The 23969-nt window shown below is 47.1% G+C and overlaps 1 protein-coding gene across 1 annotated transcript in view; it reads left to right on the forward strand.

The window, feature by feature from the left end:
* The window catches only part of KDM2A (lysine demethylase 2A), a 102125-nt gene extending 83312 nt beyond the window's left edge, over positions 1-18813 (forward strand). The window contains exons 13-21 of the mRNA XM_068554111.1: positions 7360-7443; positions 8893-9162; positions 9707-9838; positions 11417-11506; positions 13424-14136; positions 16037-16200; positions 16795-16953; positions 17534-17749; positions 18186-18813. Of these exons, the coding sequence (XP_068410212.1) occupies positions 7360-7443; positions 8893-9162; positions 9707-9838; positions 11417-11506; positions 13424-14136; positions 16037-16200; positions 16795-16953; positions 17534-17749; positions 18186-18367 (2010 nt within the window). The 3' untranslated portion in view covers positions 18368-18813. The remainder of the gene's footprint in view (positions 1-7359; positions 7444-8892; positions 9163-9706; positions 9839-11416; positions 11507-13423; positions 14137-16036; positions 16201-16794; positions 16954-17533; positions 17750-18185) is intronic.
* The last annotated feature ends 5156 nt before the right edge of the window (positions 18814-23969 follow it).

Genomic DNA, 23969 nt, shown 5'->3' on the forward strand with positions numbered 1-23969 from the left:
ACAAACCAGTTCCCAAACTCACTTCCCACCCCTGAGTGAACAAAGGGCACTTACATTTTTTCTTTTCCATTGTGATGGGACATATATAATTATGTTTCCCTGAGACTTTGAGTGTAACATCATCTTTTTTTCTGCAGAAGTTTCTCCTTTTTTTTGGCCGCGCTGCGCGGCTTGCACGATCTCAGTTCCCTGACCAGGGATTGACCCCAGGTCACGGCAGTGGAAGCCTGGAATCCTAACCACTAGGCCACCAGGGAACTCCCCAGAAGTTTCTTTTTTCATGTAGCTATTCCATCATGGATGCATGTAGGAAACATTAAATCGTGACTTTGGCGACTTATTAACTTGTATAATTGCCTTTAGGAACCCTAAGAAGAAAGATTTGTAAGTTTATCTCTCACTAACGTTCTTGTGGCCTGGGGAATCTGTATCTCTAATTCATGAAAAAGAAAAATATCTTTTTTTTTTTTTTTTTTTTGAAAAATATCTTTTTAATCCTAAAGGCTGTCTATAGATGGATTTGATTTCATTGAATTCAGTTGTAGGAAGTCATATTATAATTCACTAACCAGTTGTACAGGTCCAATGTCATGATAGAAATACACAAACTCCCTTAACTAATGTAGTTGAATAAGGATATTTGCAGAGGCAGAGTGGTAGGGGAAAATGTAGAAAGATTTGTGTCAAATATTAAGCAGAGTAAAAGGAGGCAGCAAGAAAGGGAATGAGTTAAGAAGAGCCATCTAAAGAGAACTGTTAACACTGTGAAAAGTGTCTAGAGAGAGCTTCCTGTTTATCAGGAATCATGGAAAATATGGCTGCCATTGCTCACTAAGACAGAGTGGCATAGAGACCAGAGCATGAGGAACGAGTGGCCCAGTAGGATGACTGCATAGACTGACAGTGTTTGAATTCTTCCTTCTCTTGTTTACCCAATACCATAGTCAAAATGTAGCTGATAACAGAAGACAAAAGATTTAGAACCCAGTTCTGCAGGTAGTTTCACTTAAGATCAAATGGATTATTCCTACATTTGACCAGTTATATTTAATCTGAGCTTTAGATAACACTGAGTTTATGGCTTAAATACTTCAAGAATCTAAGCATCACCAAAAAGAAAAAAAAGCATTGGATTGGGTGGGTGCCGAATCACTGCACAGCTGGAGACTGCAGTGCTAGAGAACTTGGTGCTGTGGTAGCACAGAAGGCTACACTGCAGCAAAGGACAAAAGCAAGCCCAGAGTTTACCCTTCCTGCAGAGAGAGGGATTGTTTCTTGTTGTAGCCTATATGACTCTCACAAATAACTAGGAGAAGAGATGAGAGGAAAATTGGTGGATATCTCGAGACATCCGTAATTACCTATTCCCTGGGAGAAAAGTCAATTTTACTGATGTGGTAAAAGGGCTTTGAAGATTCTAAAATGTTCTACAGTGTTGAAGAAAGATCATAGAGTATAGAGTTTGAAGGGAATTAGATGAAAAATGAGGCATTAAAAAGTGTTGATTTATTGGCAGAGTTCAGGGGAAAGTAATGAGCATGTGTAAAGTCCTATTTGGGAGGGGTGTGAGTAACCTTGGCTCCTAATCTAAAATTGAGAGGCCATGTCCTTGAGAAATGTTGAATAAAGAGGCAGGACCTGGAGCAGTATGTATAGTGCAATCCCATTAATGTAAGAAAAAGTGTCTTTGTTTGTATGTGCATTACAGCGGGGCTGGAGGGGGGCCTATCAGCTGCTGACAGTGAGTCATAGCAAGATGGTGGGAGTCGGCTGGAAGACTGAAGTTTTAATCAGACTTTGCTGTTCTGTTTGTGTTTATTTTGGTAATAAAGGAGCTCTTAATGTATGTGTGTGTGTGTGTGTGTGTGTGTGTGTGTGTGTGTGTGTGTGTATATAAAGAAGCTTTTAATATATCAATACATTTGGCTGCCCAGCTCACTTAATGAAACAATTTCAGGGTTATTGAATATTTGTCTACTTTCCTATTTTCTCTAAAACATTTTGATAAGCTTGGCAAACATGTGACTTTTGGGCAGGATACTAGATCTATAAAAGCATGTTTTCTCCTCTGTAAAATAACATCTACCTCAGTGGGGATGTTGTGAAAATTAATGATAATGTTAGTAAAGTACTTAATAAACAGTATCATTATTACAGAAAAAAATTAACTGTTACAAATCTATGAAATTCACTTATTCCACTAATGTGAATAATGCCTGCCTACTCTCTGCCAGGAACCAGGCTTAGAGTTGGTATAAATATGCGAACATACTGTGGACCAAACCCTCAGGGGGCTTACAGTCCAGTGGTGGAGCAGGCATTTTAAGTGGGCTAAGAAAGTAAGTGCCTTCTAGGTTTACAGGTGGTCGATTCTGTTCTAAGGGAAGGAGGTGCCAGTCTTTTTAATTTACCAGTTAATAAACTTTCCTGTTAGATGATACAGATTGATTACTACAACATCATCTAAATGATGAAAGCTCTCAATTTATAAATTTGAAATTTTTTCTTTGTGGTACAATTGGCTACTGCTGCTCTGATCTAAGATTCTAACATTTTATTTTGTAACTGTGATGTAAAAATTTACACTAAGCTCCATCCCAGGAGTATGATGGGACTGAAGCAGAGAGTTACGGTTGTGAATAAATACAGAAACACTAATCAGAAATTTCCTTCATCTGACACTTTGGGAGTGATTCTGCCACTAATAAAGAGAAGAGCTGATTGAGGACCCAGTGTAATTAGAACTTAGTCCATTAAGCCAGATGAGGAGGGAAAAAAAAGAACTTGTATAAATAAAACTTCATTTGCAATTTCTACTGACAAGATATTTGTAATAATTCACATAGTCTTACTGACTAAAAAGTTTTAAATAATTTAACTCAGCTCCAAGGCATATAGGTTAGGTTAAAATAGATACAATTCTTTAAAAATATTTTCATTATATTCCTGTATTATATAACGTTATATTCTTATTCTCATCTTTGTTGCCTATCTTTTATTCTGAATTAATAGGAGAAAAAAATTAGGTCTTATGTAATGTGTGATTTGAAAACTTACCGGGAGTGAGTTTCCTAGTGCCCTGTCTGGTTTTTGTCCTTTTCCGGTGGCCTTTAGAATTTCTGCTCGCTACAACTTGAACTTGTGTTTTGTTTTGTTTTGGAGTAACTTGTTTCTCAAGTATTTGTGCATACTTCATCATCCCTCTAGGTTAGATAACACTAAGACCAAAACAGGCATTTTCCAAGAAGACCTCTCACACTGTTAAGGAAGGTTTTTCTAACATAATAGGCTAGGGACTTCCCAGGCAGTCCACTGATTAAGACTAATTACACAGGGTCTCTGAGTCTTAAGATAAAGTGCAAATGAGGTTTAGGATTAGAATGACCATTAAAACATTTCCAGGAAGAGCTCCACAGAAGAGCACGAAAGTCCCTCCTTTTCCTTGGTAAACTACTGTAAAAATTAAAATATGCAGTGCCCGGCATCCAAAGCCCCAGGCCCCAGAGAGCCTATTAGGCCATTGACTGCACCAGAAACTCACTGAAACAGCTGTCCTGGAATAAGCTAGAATAAATAAGCATGTTTCCAGTGGTTAAGAGCTAGGTTCTCAGTGGCCTGAGATGTTTATTTCAAAGCAGCTTCTGTCATTTCCAAAAAAGCCAAGTTACATTTATTAGAGTCTAAAAATTACATAAATCTGGTCCCAATATATGGGACACTGTAGCCTGAGAGAGTGCTCATTCCGTCTGAGCTTAACCCTGACCATGGATCGGTGCGTGGAGAGTGGGTGACACGTGTCACTCGGGTGGCTGTCAGAAGTGGCATGAAGGTGTCTGACAGGATGTGAGGCTGACTGCTTCATCCAGGGAATATCAAGAAAGAGGCAGGCAGAACAGACGACTGGCATAGGCATAGGAGATGTGCGGGAGGGCTGGTGTCCTGAGGGTGGGGTAGTCCAAGGGGCAGGGTCCCAGGAGACTGGCAGGTGTGGAGTTGGCAGCTGCGCTTCCCCTGGTTCCCTGTGCCTGGTTCCGAGGTAGGAGAGTAAAGCTCCTTGACCTGAGATTTCTCCTCAGCTGGTCTGACTTGGTCACGAGGGAACTGCCAGCAGAGCTGCCCAGGCGGTTCTCTCACTGTGGGAGGCTCCCCGGGTGGTGAGCAGAGGCCGGGATCTGTTGTGGAAGTAGCTGATATTAAACAGACGTACTGTATTGAATACCTCAGTATTGGTTGAAATGTGTCATTCTGAAGGTTTTTCTGGGAACGTTTGCTGGTTCTGGATTCTGGGCTGGGGGAGGGGCAGGTGAAGCAGGCCGGTTGTTCAGGGAGTGAAGGTAACTCCAGAGGAGCTCAGCTCCGGGGCCTGACTCAGCTGCAGAGGCTGAACTTCGGGCGACTCTCGCTGTCTGCCTGAGAGTGGGGAGAGATCGGTGTGTGCAGCCAGTGAGAGCACCAGCCGTGACCATAAGAGGTGACCCTGAGGGGAAGGGTGTGGACCGAGGCAAGGACGAACGCGGGACCAGACTTGGAATGGGTTAAAGCCTTGCCTTTGCTGGCGCCTTCCGAAGTCAGCCAGCCAGAGCCCTGGGGGCCGGCCCTGGGTTCTCCTCTTGTGGTGATGGTGGGAGGGAGAAGGCGGGGCGTGGCCGGCTCACCTCCCCGGCAGGCTCTCCTCCAATCGCCGGGCAGAGAGCGCCTGCCCAGCACACCCCCTCCTGACTCTGCCGCAGGACGCTGGGCCCTCTGCTGGCTCACTCACTCGAGCTCGGCTCCCCTCCTGCCATCTTCCGTTGCAAAGCATTTCTGGGAGCTGCATGTGGGTGACGCAGCAGCATTGTTCGCAGTCACAGGAAGCCGCGGCTGAGCTGAAGGGCTCGAGAAGGAGCTTAGAGCACTGCACGCCGCTCCCTCTGGGTAACCTGAAGGGGTTAGCCCGACTCTCCTGCCTTAGCTGCTCTGGGAGATTTCAGAATTTTCAAGTAAATTGGGATTTCTCCTAGAGGCAGAAAACCTAAGTCCTTCAGCACAACTTCCAATACAGAAAGCAAAACAAAGACGCTGGGGAAACTTCAACCAAGAGCCTCGGCAGCTCCAGAGCGACGAGAAACGCAAGGTCAGGCAGGCGGGCGGCAAACCCTTTCTGGTTCGGGGTGTATGTAACTGTAGGGACTTTGTCTCGGTGAAGAGGCAGAAGAACTGCCTGCCGAGCGAGTCCGGGACAATGCTTAGGTGTTGGTTGTGCCGTCACTGCACTTGTTCCCTCTCCTGGTGGGATGTGCTTTCAAATTGGGTCGTTTGGCTTTTGGGAATCTTTTCCCCTTCTCTACTTAGGCGCCCGCGGTTCTCTTCCCCTTCCTGGGCTGTGTCGGGTGTGGGCTTGTGCTTGAACATTCTCTCGAATGCCAGGAGCCTAGATAGGCGTCAGCCTTTCCGCACTCCACCCCCGCTCCCTGTCCCAAACCCCCTCTGGTGAAGGGTGGTGGCTTCTTTATATGGTTTCTTGAAGGGCCTCAGCTGGAGTCTGCCTTTTCTGATGAAGGCAGGACGTGCTTGGTCGTATGGCCCCGGTGAAATAAGGCTTAGAAGGAAATCTGCATTTCCCTCCACACCCACACAGACCCTAGTAACTGAGTCGTGTATGTGTGAGCAGCTGCCCCCCTCCACCCGCCCCGCACCCCAACACAGACACAGTTCCTCCACCTACCCTTCCCTGTCCCCCACAGAAGTCTTGCAGGTAGACTGCTTTTGGTGAATAGTTAGGTTCCTTTTCTACTCTTAAACAATTGCGGATCTTTCTGTGTAGTCTGTTCTGCTGAGAGTGGAAAGTCCCTGTTTGTGGACAGCTCAGTGCTTGCAGGCAGAGGAAATGGGCAGAGTCCTCCTCCTCGGCAGTGCGAAGCGGGGGAGGGGAGCCGTGCACTCCCTAGCACACATTTTGAATGGACCTGAATTTTTCACCCTGGGGAGATTAGGAGCCCGTACCAGAGCCTAGTCCCACGTGGCACTGCACCCCGCCTCTTCACCCCCACGCAGTGTGGTGCTAAGAGCAGGCTCCAGAATAGGGTGCCATAGCAACTCGAAGTAAATAAAACGTCTGCAAATGAAATCAGTTTGGGGGAGTGTGAGAGGCATCTGGAGATTTGGCAAAGGGGATCATCGTGGAGGAGCTTCATGGGTATGAGTTAAAGGGTCTTTCTGAGTCCCAACTCTGGATTTGCAGCATGATCCTTAGGTTAAGGATGAAAAAACTTGGTAGAGAAATGCCTCATGCTTCAAAAAGTCCTGGTCTCTAGGCACAGACCCCACAGGATTATGAGAATTATTATTAAAAATGGCCCAGGCATGCTGGCCTGTCCAGGATCAAAGTTTACTTTTCCCTGAAACAGTTAATATCCTGTATACACCTAAAGCAACCAGAAAGAAATTGTGTAACTTGTCTTCTAGATTTGTGTTGTTTTTGCAGTTGCCATTGCTTTAGGGCTCATGCGGTCAGATGAGGAGGGATTTTGTTCGTTCTGCTAGAAGGTTTGGGACTCAGAAATTTCTGTCTAAAACATAAAAGATTTGTTTCGAAATAACACTCGACCAGTGTGACTCACTTGAGTGGCAGTTTCTTACTGTAGAATTGTACCTGAAGTCATTCAAACTAGATTGGCTAAAGTCATGGGAACTATTGCCCCTAAGGTTGTTCCTGCCCCCCTTTATGGGAATAAAGGCAAATAACTCTGTGTGTGTGTGTGTGTGTGTGTGTGTGTGTGTGTGTGTGTGTGTGTGTGTGTGTGTGTGTGTGCGAGAGAGAGAGAGAGAGAGAGAGAGAGAGAGAGTTGAGATTGAGATTTCTGTAATCAGCCTTAGAAGAACAGAGCCCGGGGTTGAATCAAGACATTAAGACCCTGCTGTTCATATTATTAATTCAGTATTAGCCAATCCTTTTTTTTTTGCCACTTTGCCAATAACATCTGCAAAATGAAGGCAATATTTAAATACATGATAATACTCGTTAACTGGTGTAGAAGAGTAATGGGGTGAGGTAAAGTTTTACTGTCATATATAGAACTGTGTGACAACACTTTTCACAGCGGTAGCGTAAGTGGTTACAGTAAGTACACAAGTATGGGGTTGGAAACAAAAGTAAATTTGAAGTCTTGATAGTACTGCACTCGTTTGAGTTCTTTTCCATCTTCGATTTGTTTTGCAGTGAGTCTCTCTCTATATGAAGGGAAAATGTAGACAGTTGCCAGCCTGCCCTTCACCTTGGTGCTTAGGGGGACTGAGGCTAAGTCTGGATGCTGTTAGGAGTGGTTGGCTCTTTGTTCACTGTGTCCTTTTTTCCCCTCTTCTCTCCTATCTTACCCTTAGATTTTGCTGGAGGAGCTTGCCAACAGTGATCCCAAGTTAGCCCTCACTGGAGTCCCTATTGTACAGTGGCCGAAAAGGGATAAGGTAAGACATTATTCTTCAGGCTGCTGAAACATTTTGCTGGCTAACCATTACTGTTCCTGGAAGAAAAAAAACAACTAGAGGCAGACAGCTTTGGTTGCATTAGTGTAAACTGACAGAAAATCATTACTCAGTTCTGTTTTGCCTCTTAAGTCAGGATAATTGGCTATCTTTGGAGGTGACTCTCTTAACAGAACTGTCAAACTAGGAGACCTGCCTCCAGGTTCAGATGCCAAGAATGGATCAGTTCCTATCCTTCTGGCCCAGTGACTCAATTATTTTCATACATTTGATGTAAAACTAGTTAAAATAATTGCATACACATTTAAAAGGCTAGAATGTGTCTATATTGGAGCGAGACCACACTCTCAAGGTTCCCCTTAATTTGGACTTTTCAGTATTGAATTGAAAAGAGAGGAAAACAGTTACCCATTAGTTAATAAATTGTCAGTTATGAATTTTCATGCCTCTTCAGTCAGGTCCTGTATAGTTTTTTCCCATATTGTTCTTTGTCAAGGTCAGTGATAGCATTCTGATCCTGGTCGTGAGTCCGGCAAATAAATTAGGCCCTTCTTTGGTTCCCCAGCTAAAACTTGCAGAGCCATCACATTCCAGGAACGTTTAGGCAGAATATAAAGGTGTGGAGCTAAAAGATGTCTTTGAAGAACCACTTCCTCCTTCCTAAGTAGTGTCGTCCCACTTGGCTCATGCATGGCCACGTGGGACTGCCTCAAAACAGCATTTCTGGCCCTGGCTGTTGAGTGTTCTGTGTCAGAAAAGTACTTAAGGCACAGTGGGAAATTAAAGAAGTGGAAGACATAGTCCTTGTTCTTGAAAAGATAACCAGCGGGGTAAAATAACAAGTGCTAAAATTAATAAACATATACCTTAGAGATTTATTCCACCCTTAACTATTATTGGAGTGTCTCCTGTGTACCAGGTTGTAAGCTTGGATTTGGAATAATAAAGAACAAGACTCGTCTCACCCTCAGGTAGTTTACTGTCTTCTTCAGGAATGTATTCTGAGTAGTAATATTCAGGATAAGGAAATATTAGAGTGCCCCTGGAATGACTTTGGTACATAGAAAGCTTCAGGGAAGGGCAGCTCAGCAGAGTGAGAGGGATGGGGCTGAAGTAGTCTGAAGGGATTGGCAAACTTTTTCCGTAAAGATAATATGTAGGTAATAAATATAATAAATAAAGATAATTTTTTTAGGTTTTGCAGGCCATACAGTCTGTTGCAGCTTCTCAGTTCTGCCACTGCGCTTGAAAGCACCCACGGACAAAACATAAACAAAGGAGCATGGTTTTGTTCCAATAAAATTTTATTTACAAAAACAGGCAGTGGGCGGTTTGCCCTCCGGCCATAGTTTGCCAAGCCGTGTAATGTTCTACCCCCTCCAGTCCTTAAAGCTACCTGATATGTTTGACCTCACTGCTTTCTCTTTCTAGCTTAAATTCCCGACCCGGCCAAAGGTGCGGGTTCCTACCATTCCCATCACAAAGCCTCACACTATGAAACCAGCTCCACGCTTAACACCTGTGAGGCCAGCTGCTGCCTCCCCCATAGTGTCAGGAGCCAGGCGGAGACGAGTGCGATGTCGAAAATGCAAAGCCTGTGTGCAAGGAGAGTGTGGTGTCTGCCACTACTGCAGGGACATGAAGAAGTTTGGGGGCCCTGGTCGCATGAAGCAGTCCTGTGTTCTCCGGCAGTGCTTGGCAGTGAGTGATCTGCTGGGTAAAGAATATGGGGGAGGGGGGGTGGTACCAGGGGACCGAAATACACATAGTGTAGACTTCAGAGTTGGGAAGACAAGGTTTTGCTCTCTTTATGGCTTTCTTCATTTTGTCCCTTTTTTCTCTGGGTTTAGAAGGAAGGTATCTAATATTTAAAATAATCTAATTTAATCTTTCAGCCTTAGCCAATTTTCAAATGAGGGACCAGCATTTGAAGGGCAAATCACTGCTGTCTGTCCCCTCTTTAAGTGGATTAGAAAGGAAGGACCTGAGAGGCCAAGGACAGGCCAACTGAAAATAAACTGATCTCTTTTGGTCTCTTGTCCTCAGCTAGTTGACGCTCCCCATTTTCTTCCTTAGTCTTTTTTCCTGCCAAAACCTCTCTTCTCACCACCCGGTCTCTGTGCTCTCCAAGTGTTTACTAGAGAATTACAGGAACCAAATCGTCCCATCTTCGGTTAAAGGGAAGCTGAAATGATAAGGATCTAAGCCTGCTCTTTTCTTGGTTTCTGTCTTTGTCCTCTTGTAGCCCAGACTGCCTCACTCAGTCACGTGTTCCCTCTGTGGAGAGGTGGATCAAAATGAGGAGACACAGGACTTTGAGAAGAAACTCATGGAATGCTGTGTCTGCAACGAGATTGTTCATCCTGGCTGCCTCCAGGTGAGGAGAGGCCTAAGGGGCCCATGAGGTCTCGGCTGATAGAATGTCTAAAGATACTGAGTGGAGCAGGGGAAAGTGGAACATCTGTCATGAGAGGCTGCCAGCATCCCTACTGTGGGCCACCAGCTGTGGGTCATGTAGTGGTCTGACATCTGCTCTTGATTCAGTATCTGTATTCAATGTCAGGCACTGTGCTAGACCCTGAGGATAAACCGGTACACAAAATAGTCCTGGTTCCTACCCTCATGGAGCTTACAGTCTGGCCTCTGGTGGGTATGTTTGGAGTCCCCAGGCCATCATGGAATAGCCTAGTCTGTTTTGGAATGCCTCATGCCTTTCAGCGCCTCTGTTACATACTTCATTGTATCTCTGGACATTAGTTCCTGAAAGATGGTGAGAGTAATACTGTCAGCTAACATTTAATGTGTGTTCAGTCTGTATCAGGCTTGGTGCACACCCGGAGAGCTTTAAAAAAAAAAAAAAAATTAGTAACAGGAATTTCCTGGCGGTCCAGTGGTTAGGACTCCGCACTTTCACTGCCGAGGGTCTGGGTTCAATCCCTCGTCAGGGAACTAACTAAGATCCCGCAAAGCCGCACAGCACAGCCAAAAAAAGTAGTTAGAAGGTTCAAAAAAAAAAAAAATAGGTTCAGACCTCAACCTCAGAGGTCGAGTCAACTCTTCTGTCATGGACTCTGGGCCCAGGCATGTTCAAAAGCTCCCCGAGTGATTCTAATGTGCAGCCGGAGTGAAGAAGCACTCTTTTACATGCACTCCCTTGTTTAATCTTTAAGACAACCCTGTGAAGTTGGGTCTGACCTGTTTCTTCTTTAAGTTTTCTTTAAATCTAAAGTGCATTGGTGCTGGTACTTTCTTGGTCTTCCTGAAGGTGTCAGCTATGTTATGACTGCCACCTGGCTGACAGTGATTATAAGACACTGTTAATTGTGAGAAGCAGCCCAATTTCAGAAGATTCCAATGTGAAAATATGCATCTTAGATTTGATAAAATAAGGTATTATCTTCATGATGATGACAATGGTTAATACAAAGTGTTTACTACATGCCAGGCATTTTTCTAAACATTTTACATAGTATGTAATTCATTTTATCCTTACCACTACCCTGTAAAATGGGTATTGTTATTTATCCTCACTGAACAGTTGAGTCACAGAGACCCCAAACCATAACTAAGTCATAACCATTATGCCCCACTGTCAAGATCACACTGGCACTGTTCCTGTGTGTCCAGTTCCTTTTACAAAGTGGCATGAGACCCTCAGGAGAATGTATGTGTCAGGGGAAGAGACCCCAGATTGACCCAGACTCTTCGGAATCTTCTCTTGGAGTCTAAACTTGATCAGGTAACCAAGAGTGAGGATGGCCAGTTTCCCACTGTCTGGGAGTGAGGCCAGATGGTTCTCTCTCTTTCTCCCCTGTGGACCAGTGTGTTAAAGAGTGGGTAACTCTTCCCAACCATGTGGCTGTGTTATTGTTTGATAAAGGAAGCTAAAGAGACAGGTTGGGTTTTGTCTGTTTTTTAAATGAGACAGATTTTTAACATCGTTATCTGCCTACAGATGGATGGAGAGGGTTTGCTTAACGAGGAATTGCCAAATTGCTGGGAGTGTCCAAAGTGCTACCAGGAAGACAGCTCAGAGAAAACCCAGGTAAGGGAACTTTCTCCAAACTTGCACTGTGAGAAGGAAGGAAGCATCAAGCTCAGGATAACGTTTGCCTTTGCATCTTTATATGCAAGATTATTTTTTATTCTGTTTTGTTTGCTATCTTTTTTTTTCCTTTGGTTAATTATATTTCTTTTGAATTTTAAATTTTGTTTTTTTGTATTATTGAATATTGTCCCCCTTGGGGGTCTGCAAATTCCTGAGGTTCTTTTACAGTTTGGGGCCCTTGATAAAGAAGGAGCCACAGCTGGGCTGTTTGAGGAGGGAAATGAGGTGAGCTTGGGCTGCTCATGAGGAATGAAACTTGAGGGGAGGCAGTGACCTGAGTCAGCTGGTAAATACGGTGGTATACTGGAGTTTCCAGTTAGGCAGGTTACATTTTTGTCATCTTCACCTTTGTGGCAGAAAGCCCTGCCCTCGTGCCCAGTTGTGTCCTACAGAGGCCGTCCCTCCTCTGGAGGGGATCAGTGCCATGACCTTGGCCCCAGGCTACTACTGTTGCTGGTCCAGTGGTCACCAGTCATGTCAAAGGACCAAAAAGACGCTGGTTACTCCAGCCAGGAAGGCAAGACCTGTTAAGGGCACATACAGAGGAGGCCGTTGGCCTCGTGTCAGTCATCCACGCCCTGGTGGATGATTCCAGGTACCCTGCGCAGGAGTCGGGACACGTTTCCTTGTTTTCTTTCTATTTCTTCCCACTTAGGCACTGAGGTCATTGAATTTTCAGTCTAAATATCTTTGAGGGCAAGGATTTCTGGAGTTGACTAGTGCTAAAGTTCTCCTTATTCCAAGTTCTTATACTAGCAGCAAGTTCTTTTAGTAATAGCTTTTACATGTGTCTTCACTGGTGGTGGTGGTGGTGGTGGTGGGCGCTTGCTGTAGCAGATGGATTGGCAGAGACTGTGTTTAGTATTACCTTCTAATGCATTGTAAAAGCCAGCACCCAAAAGTTGGTCATTCTCTTCCAACCATAGTGATCTAAGAATATAAGGAGAAAAGGGAGCAGAATTCTTGCATAGGGACACAAAATGTCTCCTTAAGGAAAATCTGAACTACTGCTACGATACCTAGTGGAACACATTGGTTAGGCTTCATTGCAGCACAGCCAAGGTGGGCTCCAGGAAGGGACAAGTGACCGGTGAGCACAAGTGGCAGAGGGTGAGGTTGTGCTTTTTTTGTGAGATGTTGGCTTCACCAAACTTGAATTCCTCATTTTCATCCTGAGGAGATTCCTCTAGGAGCAGTGCAGTTTCTCGTTCTCGGCTTAATCTCTCACCTGTGGTTGGTCTCCCGGGACAGCGTAGGGCGCTGAGTGGAAGAAGCAGCCTGGTAGGGTCGAGCTTAGACCCTGGTAGAGCTAAAAGTCAGTAGTGTTTACTGCTATCACAATCAGCATCCTAGTTCACATATATATGTAGGCTGCTTTTCTTCCGACAGAAGCATCTCTTGGGTGTTTAAAGTGGTCAGATGGCATAGGGGTAGAGTTGTGGCCTCTTTAAAGGATTTCTTTACCCAGGGAATTATAACCAAAAAATTGGGACAAGAGATGAATAGGGCAGGCTATGGAATCATGCAGCCCAAATTTGGATCCCACTCCTCTATACTTGGACACAGACCTTTCTGTCACAGGTAGATTTCCCAAGTGACCTATTTCGAGGGTTTTGCTCTGTAATCAGCTTTCTCCAGCACAGATGTGAGCTCAGTTGCTGATCCTGGCAGAGTCTAGATTGCAGACGGAGGAGATGACCACCGTGCAGCATGCAGAGATCCCTTTCCCCATAGAAAAGCAGTGGCCTGCCTTCTCGCTAGGCTTCTGAGAGCAACAGTGAGGTTGACCCTGTAAGTGTAGAGGGTTTTGAAGAAATGAGGCACTGACGTGGCGTTTGGGGGCCTGTTTTGCAGAAGCGGAAAATGGAAGAGAGCGACGAAGAAGCCGTGCAAGCCAAAGTCCTGCGGCCCCTGCGGAGCTGCGACGAGCCCCTCACGCCCCCACCTCACTCGCCCACCTCCATGCTGCAGCTCATCCACGACCCGGCCTCCCCCCGGGGCGTGGTGACTCGTTCATCCCCTGGGGCCGGCCCCAGCGACCACCACAGTGCCAGCCGCGATGAGCGCTTCAAACGGCGGCAGTTGCTGCGGCTGCAGGCCACAGAGCGCACCATGGTACGGGAAAAGGAGAACAATCCCAGCGGCAAAAAGGAGCTGTCTGAAGTTGAGAAAGCCAAGATCCGGGGATCGTACCTCACTGTCACGCTACAGAGGCCCACCAAAGAGCTCCACGGGACATCCATTGTGCCCAAGCTGCAGGCCATCACGGCCTCCTCTGCCAACCTTCGCCATTCCCCCCGTGTGCTAGTGCAGCACTGCCCAGCCCGAACCCCCCAGCGTGGGGATGAGGAGGGGCTGGGGGGAGAGGAGGAGGAAGAGGAGGAGGAGGAGGAGGAAGATGACAGTGCAGAGGAGGGGGGTGCAGCCAGGCTGAATGGCCGGGGCAGTTGGGCTCAGGATGGAGACGAAAGCTGGATGCAGCGGGAGGTCTGGATGTCTGTCTTCCGCTACCTCAGCCGCAGAGAACTTTGTGAATGTATGCGAGTGTGCAAGACGTGGTATAAATGGTGAGCAGGGATACAGGGATCAGGAATAGGGGTACGGGAGTAGGTGGCAGGTTTCCATATGAGAACAGCATGTGTCTTGGCATCTGGAGGCTTGTCGGGTCCTAAAGGATTAAATCAACCCAGTCTGTCCCCCAGACGGTGGGTCCTGTTAAAGATGTGGCCAGCTGTGCCTGCAGGTGTCATCAGGGAAATTTGGCCCTTTGCCTCCTCTCCCTGCTACTTTCCCATCTCTCTTTACTGGACTTAAGAATGGATTTGTACATTTGGGCCTGTGGGATGGATTTGTAGTTTGTGCTAAAACTTCAGAGTCATAATCCCCCTACCCCACAGTCAACTGAACTTGTTATGCATTTGCTGAGAGCCTGTGATACGCCAGTCACTCTCCTGGTGCTGGTGACACAGATGACTGCTGTTAAGCCCCTGCCTCAGTTATGTCTCCATCTAACGAGAGAGGTATACATGCTTTTAAAAAACTCTGAAGGTGCTCACAGGCTCACAATTTTCCATAGTTTTAATTCTCACCCTCTAAACCTGGATCGGAATTCCTTTCTCCAGCAAGCAGTTCAGTTTTGAAGCTTCCTGAGACTTAGTTGTCCTTCTTAATGAGACCTGCCATTTCTTCTCAAGTTAAACGTTAAGACAAGGGAGGGGGGGGATCCCTAGAGGTGATAAACAAAGATTTCCACTGGGCATTGTTTTCCCTTGAGCTCCTGGACCCTAGGACATATCCTTTATATCTGGGTCAAATCCCATTGCAGTAGTTTTCAGAGTGTGATGCCTGGACCAGTGACATCACCTGGGACCTTGTTAGAAGTCAGGTTTTCAGGGCCCATCTCAGACCTACTGAATCAGAACCTCGGGGGCGGGGCCAGGCAATCTGTTTTTAATAAATTCTCCACCAGGGGATTCTGATACACATTAAAGTTTGAGATCCCCTGCTCTATTGTAAGCAGCCTGTTTCTGCCATAGAAGTTTCATGTGCCATTGGTGAAGTTTTGTCAGTCTTTAAATAAAGACTCCATTCTTTGCAAACTTTTTATTTCCCAAATCTGAATTAATGTGTGATCTACCCAAATTCTCCTAATATTTCTCTTCATAGGGCTAGTGGGCCTGCCTGGCTCTATTCCTCAGTTTCCAGGCCAAGCCACATAAGACTCGCATTATGTGCCGTCTCCTCTTCCCCTGCCAGCCAGACTCTGAGCCAGGCTGGGGAGCAGGAACTGTAAAATATGAAACAGAAGCCTGCATGTTGCAGTGCTATTTGTGGCCTATGGACTTGTAGATTGCAGTGGAAGGGCAGGCCTCTCCCTTTCAGTTCTGGTCTGGACTGGCTAGAAAATGTAAAGATAGCACTGAAACCCAAGGGTGGTAGAGGACTCTCCAGGCCTGATTTTAATAAAGAGCCTCTTTCGACCTGATACAGTAATGGCTCTTTGTGGAGCTCAAGGCAAAATGAACTGTGGATGTGCCACGTAGCGCCCTGCGTCTCAGGCAGCTGGGAGAGACTGTGATGAGGGAGAGAGTAGAGGGAAGCCTAGTAGCTTCCAGCAGTGAGAAGTCAAGAAATTTTTTAATGTTCCCTTATATATACTTTGATGGGAGCCATACCATTTTAATGCAAATGAGGGGTTATAGTATATTGTTTTATTGTGTGTCCCTAACAATTGTGCTGTGTTCTCAGCCCATCCAGAGTAAATCAGGGTGAACTGGTCAAGTAATCCCTATTCTCTGAGGCAAAAAAATGACAGGGCATGATCCTTGTATGCATGTAGAAGAATCTAGGGAAGGTGAATCCTCCAGGTGCTCTGCTTTTCCCAGAAGCCTCCAGCAGCCTGTGGTGAAGTTCCTCTGACAAGGGACATCAGGTATCGACAGCTAGTTCTCTTTCCTTCTGTCACAGGTGCTGCGACAAGAGACTTTGGACAAAAATTGACTTGAGTAGGTGTAAGGCTGTTGTACCCCAGGCTCTCAGTGGCATCATCAAGAGGCAGCCAGTTAGCCTCGACCTCAGTTGGACCAACATCTCCAAAAAACAACTGACGTGGCTCGTCAATAGGCTGCCAGGTGAGCAGCCCTGCGCTGTCCTTCCAAGGGCAGGCAGGGAAAGCTGCGTTGTTGGCAGCGCTTCTTAGAATTGCTTTAGGGCAATTTAGGGCAGCAGTCTGTGCCATTGTTGCCTTTCTGCTTAGCAAGAGACGTAGCCTGGGCCACCTTAACTGCCAGTCCCCACGGTGCCACTCTGGACTGGCGGGCCAGTCACTGCGGTAGACGATGAAGGGAACGGGGTCAGGTGCTGCTGCCAGCCCTGCAGGTCTGCTCAGCGTAGCCACTGAAGAGGAAATGTGAGTAAGATGTTGCCTCAATCAGCCCCTTGTAAGGCCTTGTTCCCTTAAGCATTTTGAGGTCTTGGATAAGGAGGAAGTCACTCACACTTACATGACTCTGGTAGGAACTAAGCAATCCATTTTACCACCAGAGTTAGATGTAATTTAGGAAAGCATAGGAGTCTTTGAGCTGGATTACTAGAGTAGGATTAGGACATGGTCCCTCTCTCCATTAGACTGGGGATCTATTTACCTTGGTCTGATCAGCTGGTAGTTGAGGCTTTGGATGGGCCGGTAGAGTGTATTATTGCGTGTCTGTTTCCTTCCATTGCAGGACTGAAAGACCTCCTCCTGGCAGGCTGCTCCTGGTCTGCAGTCTCTGCCCTCAGCACCTCCAGCTGCCCCCTTCTCAGGACCCTTGATCTTCGGTGGGCAGTAGGAATCAAGGACCCTCAAATTCGGGACTTGCTGACTCCACCGGCTGATAAACCAGGTATGCTCTGGGCCTGACTTCTCTGTGCTCCTCTTGGGGTAGCTTTGTCTTTCAGCTGAACTTCATTCCCAGAAGCTAAGGTTCTGATGCTGTTGAAGAGTAGAAAAATGCAAATTGAAAACAGAATGATGGACTGCGTACAAGTACAGGTTACCTGTTTATAGATAACTACCAACAAAGAAAGGAGTAAGTCCATTTTGTGGGTTAGTGGAGCTTGGGGCTTAGAGAGTATAAGCCCGAGGAAGTCCAGGAAGGCTTCACGGTTGAGGTGGAACATTGAAAGCTGTTTCCATGATAGTCTAGAAAAGTGCGGGAGTGTGGGAAGGAGAGGAGCATTCCACACATACCCCTTTGCTGTGTAAGTGAGGCACAGTCCAGCAGCTGGGAAGAAAGAAAACGTGTCTGGTTTCCTAGAAACGGCCCCCACGCACTGCTCACTCCCTGAAGGGAAGCGTGTGGGCAGTTCTGCTTATTAACCCCTGCAGGGGGGCCTGGCCAGCAAGTAGCTGAAGCTGCCTGCAGCTTTGGAGCTGGACTAGAGTTGAGAATTTTGATCTAGGCCCTTCTCTTGCCTGTGCAGGTCAGGACAATCGCAGCAAGCTCCGGAACATGACCGACTTCCGGCTGGCGGGCCTTGACATCACAGATGCCACGCTTCGCCTCATCATTCGCCACATGCCCCTCCTGTCTCGACTCGACCTCAGTCACTGCAGCCACCTGACAGATCAGTCCTCCAATCTACTCACCGCTGTTGGGTCTTCCACTCGTTACTCCCTCACAGAGCTCAACATGGCAGGTATGGCGCTGTGATGTTTTGTGACAAACTGCCCCCTGCCTCCCAGAAGCCCAGCCCTCCTTGGAGCTTGACCAGTAGAACAGAAAGAACATGGTCTGTTGACTAAACCATGATAATTTGTTTCCTGACATCTGGACAAGGACATGGAACTCTATCCCTTGTGTAGCTAGCTGATGGGAACTAAGGCCTCGAGCAGTTGTCAGGTGCCTAAGAGCACGGACACCACCCAGCTGCAGTTTGGTGAGCCTTGCAGCGCAGGGAGTGCGGTGGCAGGGGGCCTTCAGAGGCCGCCGTGCTGATGGCACTTCTGGTCTCTGAGCCAGGTAGTTATGGGAAAAAGGGGGCTTTTGTTTAGCATTTTGAGGGAAAGCTGGGAAATTGAGGCTCCTATGGCTGTGTGTACATAGCATTGTCCTTGTGGTCACTTTCCCCACAGGATGCAATAAATTGACAGACCAGACCCTGATCTACCTACGGCGCATCGCCAACGTCACCTTGATCGACCTTCGAGGATGCAAGCAGATCACCCGAAAAGCCTGCGAGCACTTCATCTCAGACTTGTCCATCAACAGTCTCTACTGCCTGTCTGACGAGAAGCTGATACAGAAGATCAGCTAAGACACGCCCAGCCCAGACTGAACAGGAAACCGATCTTCCCCTGACTCCCCAGCCAGGAGAGCCTCTCTCCCCGACCCTGCACGGGCTCTGAGGCCAGTGTCACACTCCCTCTCTGCTCTCCTGTCCCTTGAGCCCTTCCCTTACAGGCGGGGCAGAGAGGGTGGTGGACACCAGGCTTACCTGCCTGTTTCTCTCCCTCCTAAGGAGAAGGGGGTAGCAAATTGATCTGAGGGGAAAGCACAGGCTGTGTGCTGTCACAGTGCCTGCTCGCTTGCTCACCCACTCGCTCACTCGCCTGCCTGGAGGCTGGGCTCTCAGTTTGGGGTGTCTGTGCAACCATCATCTGCACTGGGCCCTGGGGTCCTCCTCCCCATCCATGGTCCCCAGCAGTGCCTGGTTCTGAGCAAACTCCCAGGGAAGAAAGTGGCCCTGTCTCCGTGGCCAGGTTCTCCTTATGGTGTCCAGTGCGTGTCTCTCCTCCGTCACACTCTCCCGGCTTATGCAGGAGGGGCCAGCAGCCCCAGGAATGCCAGCCCCATGCAGATCACACTGGTGCTGTTGAGGTGTCTAAAACCTCTTGTTGTGTCTGTGCTCTCCCTCCTCTCCTCTCCTTTAGCTTGATCCTGTCCGATGCTCGTGGTAGTTCACATAATGAGGTTCCCCCAGCCCAGACTTGCCTGCTAGTTTCTGTGAAGTCCTTGTTGCACTTATTGGGGTTGAGGCTCTTCAGAGGAGCTGGAACTGTCTACCCCAGGGACACCCCCATTTTATTGCTTCCCAGGCAGATTCTGAGACAGGCACCATCTCCCCGTTCCCCTCCTCCTTCGGCCTGCCCTGCCCTGCCCTTTTCCACACTTACCTTATTCCCGCCTGAATAGGGCTTTCCCAGGATGCGTGTCCTCAGAGAGAGCAGCCTATCTCCCCCAGCTGGGGGGGATCAGAGAGCTAGGCCAAGTCCCCACCTGCCTCCCAGCAGGCTCCGGGCCTCAGGTGTCCCGTAGCCACCAGAGCCCAGGCCTGTGTCTAGCCCCAGTGGCTCACTGATGTGGCACCTTTGGAGGGGTGGGAGGTCCTGCTTAGAAGCCAGTCACCTGCCCTCTGCCTGCAGCCATGGAAGGGGGTGTGCATGTGCCTCTGTGTGTGTGGCTGAGTGTATTAAGCGTGTGTGTGGAGGGAAGGAGGGGAGCGTGGTATCTCCCACTCCACCGCCCTGTGTCGAGCCCCATCAGCTGCCCCCTCTTACTTTGCATTGAACGGCCTGTCCAAAGATCCTCTCTCTAGGGCAGCAGAGAGCTTTTTGCACTTTAAAAAAAAAAAAAAAAAAAAAATGGAAAGAAAGGTCGGAATTTCTTTTGGGTCAATATTTAAGTGTGTGAGGAGATGCTCAGTAGCAGCAGCCTGTGGCAAGAGCTTATAAATGATAGACGCGGATTTGCACTCTGCTCCCCATCTGTAAGGATAGCGATAGCACAACCTTGCCCCACCTTCTCGTCCTCCAGCCCATCCCTTCCTGGCCCCTTTCCTGCAGCCCAGTCTCAGGCTCTCCTCCTCCTGAAGCCCTCGGGGGGAGGGGAAGGAGCCCAGGCACCAGGGGTCTGAAGTGTGAGCCACCCCAAGGAGAGACGCCACATGCACCCTTGCCACTTCCAAAGCAATAGAGGCAGAGGGGCTCCCTCTTTGCCACCTAGCCCAGCTTTGACCCTGGCATTGACAGGCCTCCTAAGAGAAAACTGGGTCTTGGGAGGGGGTGGCATTGTGTCTGTTTCTTCCAATCTGCTGATTCTCTTGGCTGCACCTTAAAAGCAGCAGTCTACTCCCGTGACCCTCTGCCCCTTCCATTGGTCTCCAGGCCCCAGCCAACTGGGGCTGAAACTTTGAGGAAATGCCAGTGACTTATTCCAGAGTGCCTCAGTTAGGGGAACTTCTCTGTAAAGAACCCTGGGTATTGAGCAAAAACCTTATTAATATTATTGTTAATGACCTATAATTGGAAGCTTCCTGCCTTTTTTTGGTTGCTCCTGTGGAAAATACTGAAAAGATTACTTTGTTTTGTTTTCTTGTCTTTTTATAAAAGGGGAGGTGGAGAGACCCCTTCAGAGCAGGGATTGTGCCGGGAGAGTGCCTCTGACTTTGGGACATTTCATCTACAGAAATTTCCAAGCTGATGGTTTGTTTTGGGTTTTGGTTTCTATTTTTGTTGTTTTTGGTTTGGAAAAACAAGCATTTTTACCGCGCACGTAAATTGGTCAGCAGAAAAGGGAGCTCACGAGTGGCAGCCAATGGACCTGTGCCCTTGCTGGGTTTTCCTTTTCTCTGGGACTGTGAGGGGGAAAATGGTTTTTAGAGGTGAGGGTTGGTCCATGTGGAGGAAAGAAATGTCTGTCTTTGGGGACAGAGGAACCTGGGAGTTCTGCCGAATTTCCTGCAATCTGCTCTTAGACACGGCCTTGCCAGGAGAGCCTGCCTTCCTCAGACCGCGGGACCAGACACCCTGCCTCCATCTTTCCGAGCACCGGGGCGAAAGACCACAAGGAAAGGAAGAAAATTTATATATATATATAATATAAAATCACTTGGTGATTAAAAAATAACTGCTCCATAAATAAAACTCCTAAAGTCACTATGTTTAAAGGGTTTGGTTGTGTTTTTGTTTTCGGAGAAATATTGTAAATATATATTTTTTGTTGCTGATTTAGAGTCAATCTCCAATGTTGTGCTAAAAAATTAAATTAAATGTAAGCATTAAGGGGACAAGTCATGCTATCTCAGTTGACACATTGGGGTTATTTTGGGCCAGGGAAGGAGGGAAGCTAGTTGGACTTTTGTTTTCTAAACGTTCTCCACTATTGGTTTTAGAAAGAGCAAGGACATCTTTCCTCTGACATGTGGGAATGGGAGATATTTGTGTAATAAAATTTTTAAAAGACAAAAAATGAAATAGCCTCCAATGGGAAATATTTTGATTTGGTTTTTTTTTTTTTTTTTTAAATAAAAAGGTTTAAAAAACAACAACAACAACAACAACAACAAAACCTTTTCTGCCTTGGTGTGTGTGTGTGCGCCCATGTGAAAGAGGAAGAGTCAGAAGGTCCTGCAGGCTCTCGCCTCCCACTCCCCCCCCTCCCCCCACCCCAGGCCCGCAGTTCCTGCTTCATCCCTGAGTTAGCAGCAGAACTGCTATGTGCCTCTACTACTTGTCTTGCATTCTTTTTTTGAATGTCAAAAAGCAGCACTTGCTTATGGAAACACCAAAACGTTTTACTTCATGAAGGGGAACTTCTTAATAGATGTGAAAATTTTAAGTATGAGGTTACTGGACCCCCACCCCTTCCCCACAAAGCAGTGCTTGGAGTGGCCCTACAGAGTCCTCAAGGAGAGCTGGGAAGGACCCCTGTGATGCTCTCCTGAGAGTGGGCCTGGGAATTTCTAATCTTGCCATCCTGGACAGCCATTAGCCAAGGCCAACCTCCAACCACTATAGCTGTAGAACAGGCCTCTCAAGGACAATGCTGTTGGCGGTCACCGCACAAGGTGTGTGCCAGACAGGCTCCATTCGGCATTTGTCCCACAGTGTCTTGCTGCTTATTGAGTACAGGCTTCCAGCCTTTAGACGACTGTGCGACGTGCTGCCCTCAGCCCTGACTGCACCATCTCAGGAGAGCTGAAATCCCACCCGGGAGGTCCTGAGGAGGCTCTCATCACTACCTTCAGGGCATCTGGGGATCCCTGCCCATCCTACTCAACAAGCTGTTAAGGACCATCTCCAGTTCTGCTGCACGTTCTGGACAAGCACGGAGTCCTGGACGGTGAGCTGGTTCCCAGGCCACTTCCTGAGGTTGGATGTGGATGTGGCCATGTTCCATGTTGCAGGGGGAAGGCAGAGTGTCAATTCTGCCATCTAAATATCACAAGAGCCCCATCGTCCACCTCTCGATGACCTCATGCCTACCACCCTAGGTGAAGCCAGCATTGTCCAGAACCTTGACCCCAGCAGGAGCCCTGAGGCTTCCCAGCCTCTAGGCCAGCCCCCTGTCCTCCATGTTGGCAGCCAGAACATTTCTCTTAGATTTGACTACTTCTCTATTTAAAACCCATTAGTGTGTTTGTCTCAGGATGAAGTCCAAGCTTCCTCACTCACCATTTGCCCCTCCTACTCCCCTCCACCCTCATAGCTAACTTCAGTTCCACCATCTCTGGGCCTTTGCTGTTCCCTCTGTTGGTACACCTTCCGTAGTTTACATGTTACTTCCTCTGGGAAGCCATCTCCCACCCTGCTCAAGACTGGATCATATGCTGCCATAGCACCCTACTGGTTTTTAGGACTCCTTTAAAATCAGTCACCCCAGCTAGCTGGGAAGCTCCACCAGGACAGGGGTCAGACTGTCGCTCACCATGTCATCCCCCACAGCTGGCGCAGAGCTTGGCACATAATAGATGCCCAAGCAACAGTGTTGAGTGTTCCCAGTAGCTTGGATACCCAGAGGCCTGTGCCTCCGCAGTACAGCCAGTTTGTTGCCATGTTCTCCAAATTCACTACCTCATACGTCTTTCCCCTCCTTTCTTGTGTTAATGCTACCAGCTTTTTATTTTTTTTGGCCTGTTTCCAATCTAACCTGTATTCAGCTATGAATTAATCTTCCTAAAGCACGCACAAAAATCTTCAGTCTTCATGTGTAATACTCCAGAGTCATGTGTAAACTCATCCTGCCACTGGCATCTGTAAAATGAGAAGCACCAGGTTGGTGGTAGGTGCTCCTAAGAGGCCTCAAACTGGACACCTCTGTAGTCACCAGGCTTGCTGTGTCCAGGGTGTGTCACCCTCACAACTATGAAAATCTATCCTTCCTTCAAAACACCTCTTCCTCCAGAAGCCCTTCCTGTTTCCCCACCAACCAGAAGGGATTAACCTGGACATACTGTACCTTTCACAGGCAACAACATAGTAAAAACAGCTGGCATCTACTGAGCCTTACTATGTGTTGACCATTGTTCTAAGCACCTACATGAAGTAACTCCTAATCCTCGCGGCAACTCTACTTTTTTTTTTTAAGGATAGTTGATTTACAATGTTGTGTTAGTTTCTGGTGTACAGCAAAGTGATTCAGTTATACATGTATATATACATACTTTTTCATATTGCTTTCCATTATGGTTTATTACAAGATATTGAATATAGTTCCCATACTATACAGTAGGACGTGTTGTTTATTTTATATATAGTAGTTTCTATCTGCTAACCAAGCTCCTAATTTATCCCTCCCCCACCCCCTTTCCCCTTTGATAACCATAAGTTTCTTTTCTATGTGAGTCTGTTTCTGTTTCATAAATAAGTTCATGTCATATTTTATTTATTTATTTATTTATTTATTTAGGCTGTGCTGCGTGGCTTGTGGGGTCTTAGTTCACTGACCAGGGATTGAACCCGGGGCCATGGCAATGAAAGCACTGAGTCTTAACCACTGGACCACCAGGGAAGTCCCTTGTGTTATATTTTAGATACCACATATAAGTGATATCATATAGTATTTGTCTTTCTCTTTCTGACTTAATTCACTTAGTATGATAATCTCTAGGTCCATCCATGTTGCTGCAAGTGGCATTA

Source organism: Eschrichtius robustus, chromosome 11 (assembly GCF_028021215.1).
Source record: "Eschrichtius robustus isolate mEscRob2 chromosome 11, mEscRob2.pri, whole genome shotgun sequence".
Lineage (NCBI taxonomy): Eukaryota > Metazoa > Chordata > Mammalia > Artiodactyla > Eschrichtiidae > Eschrichtius > Eschrichtius robustus.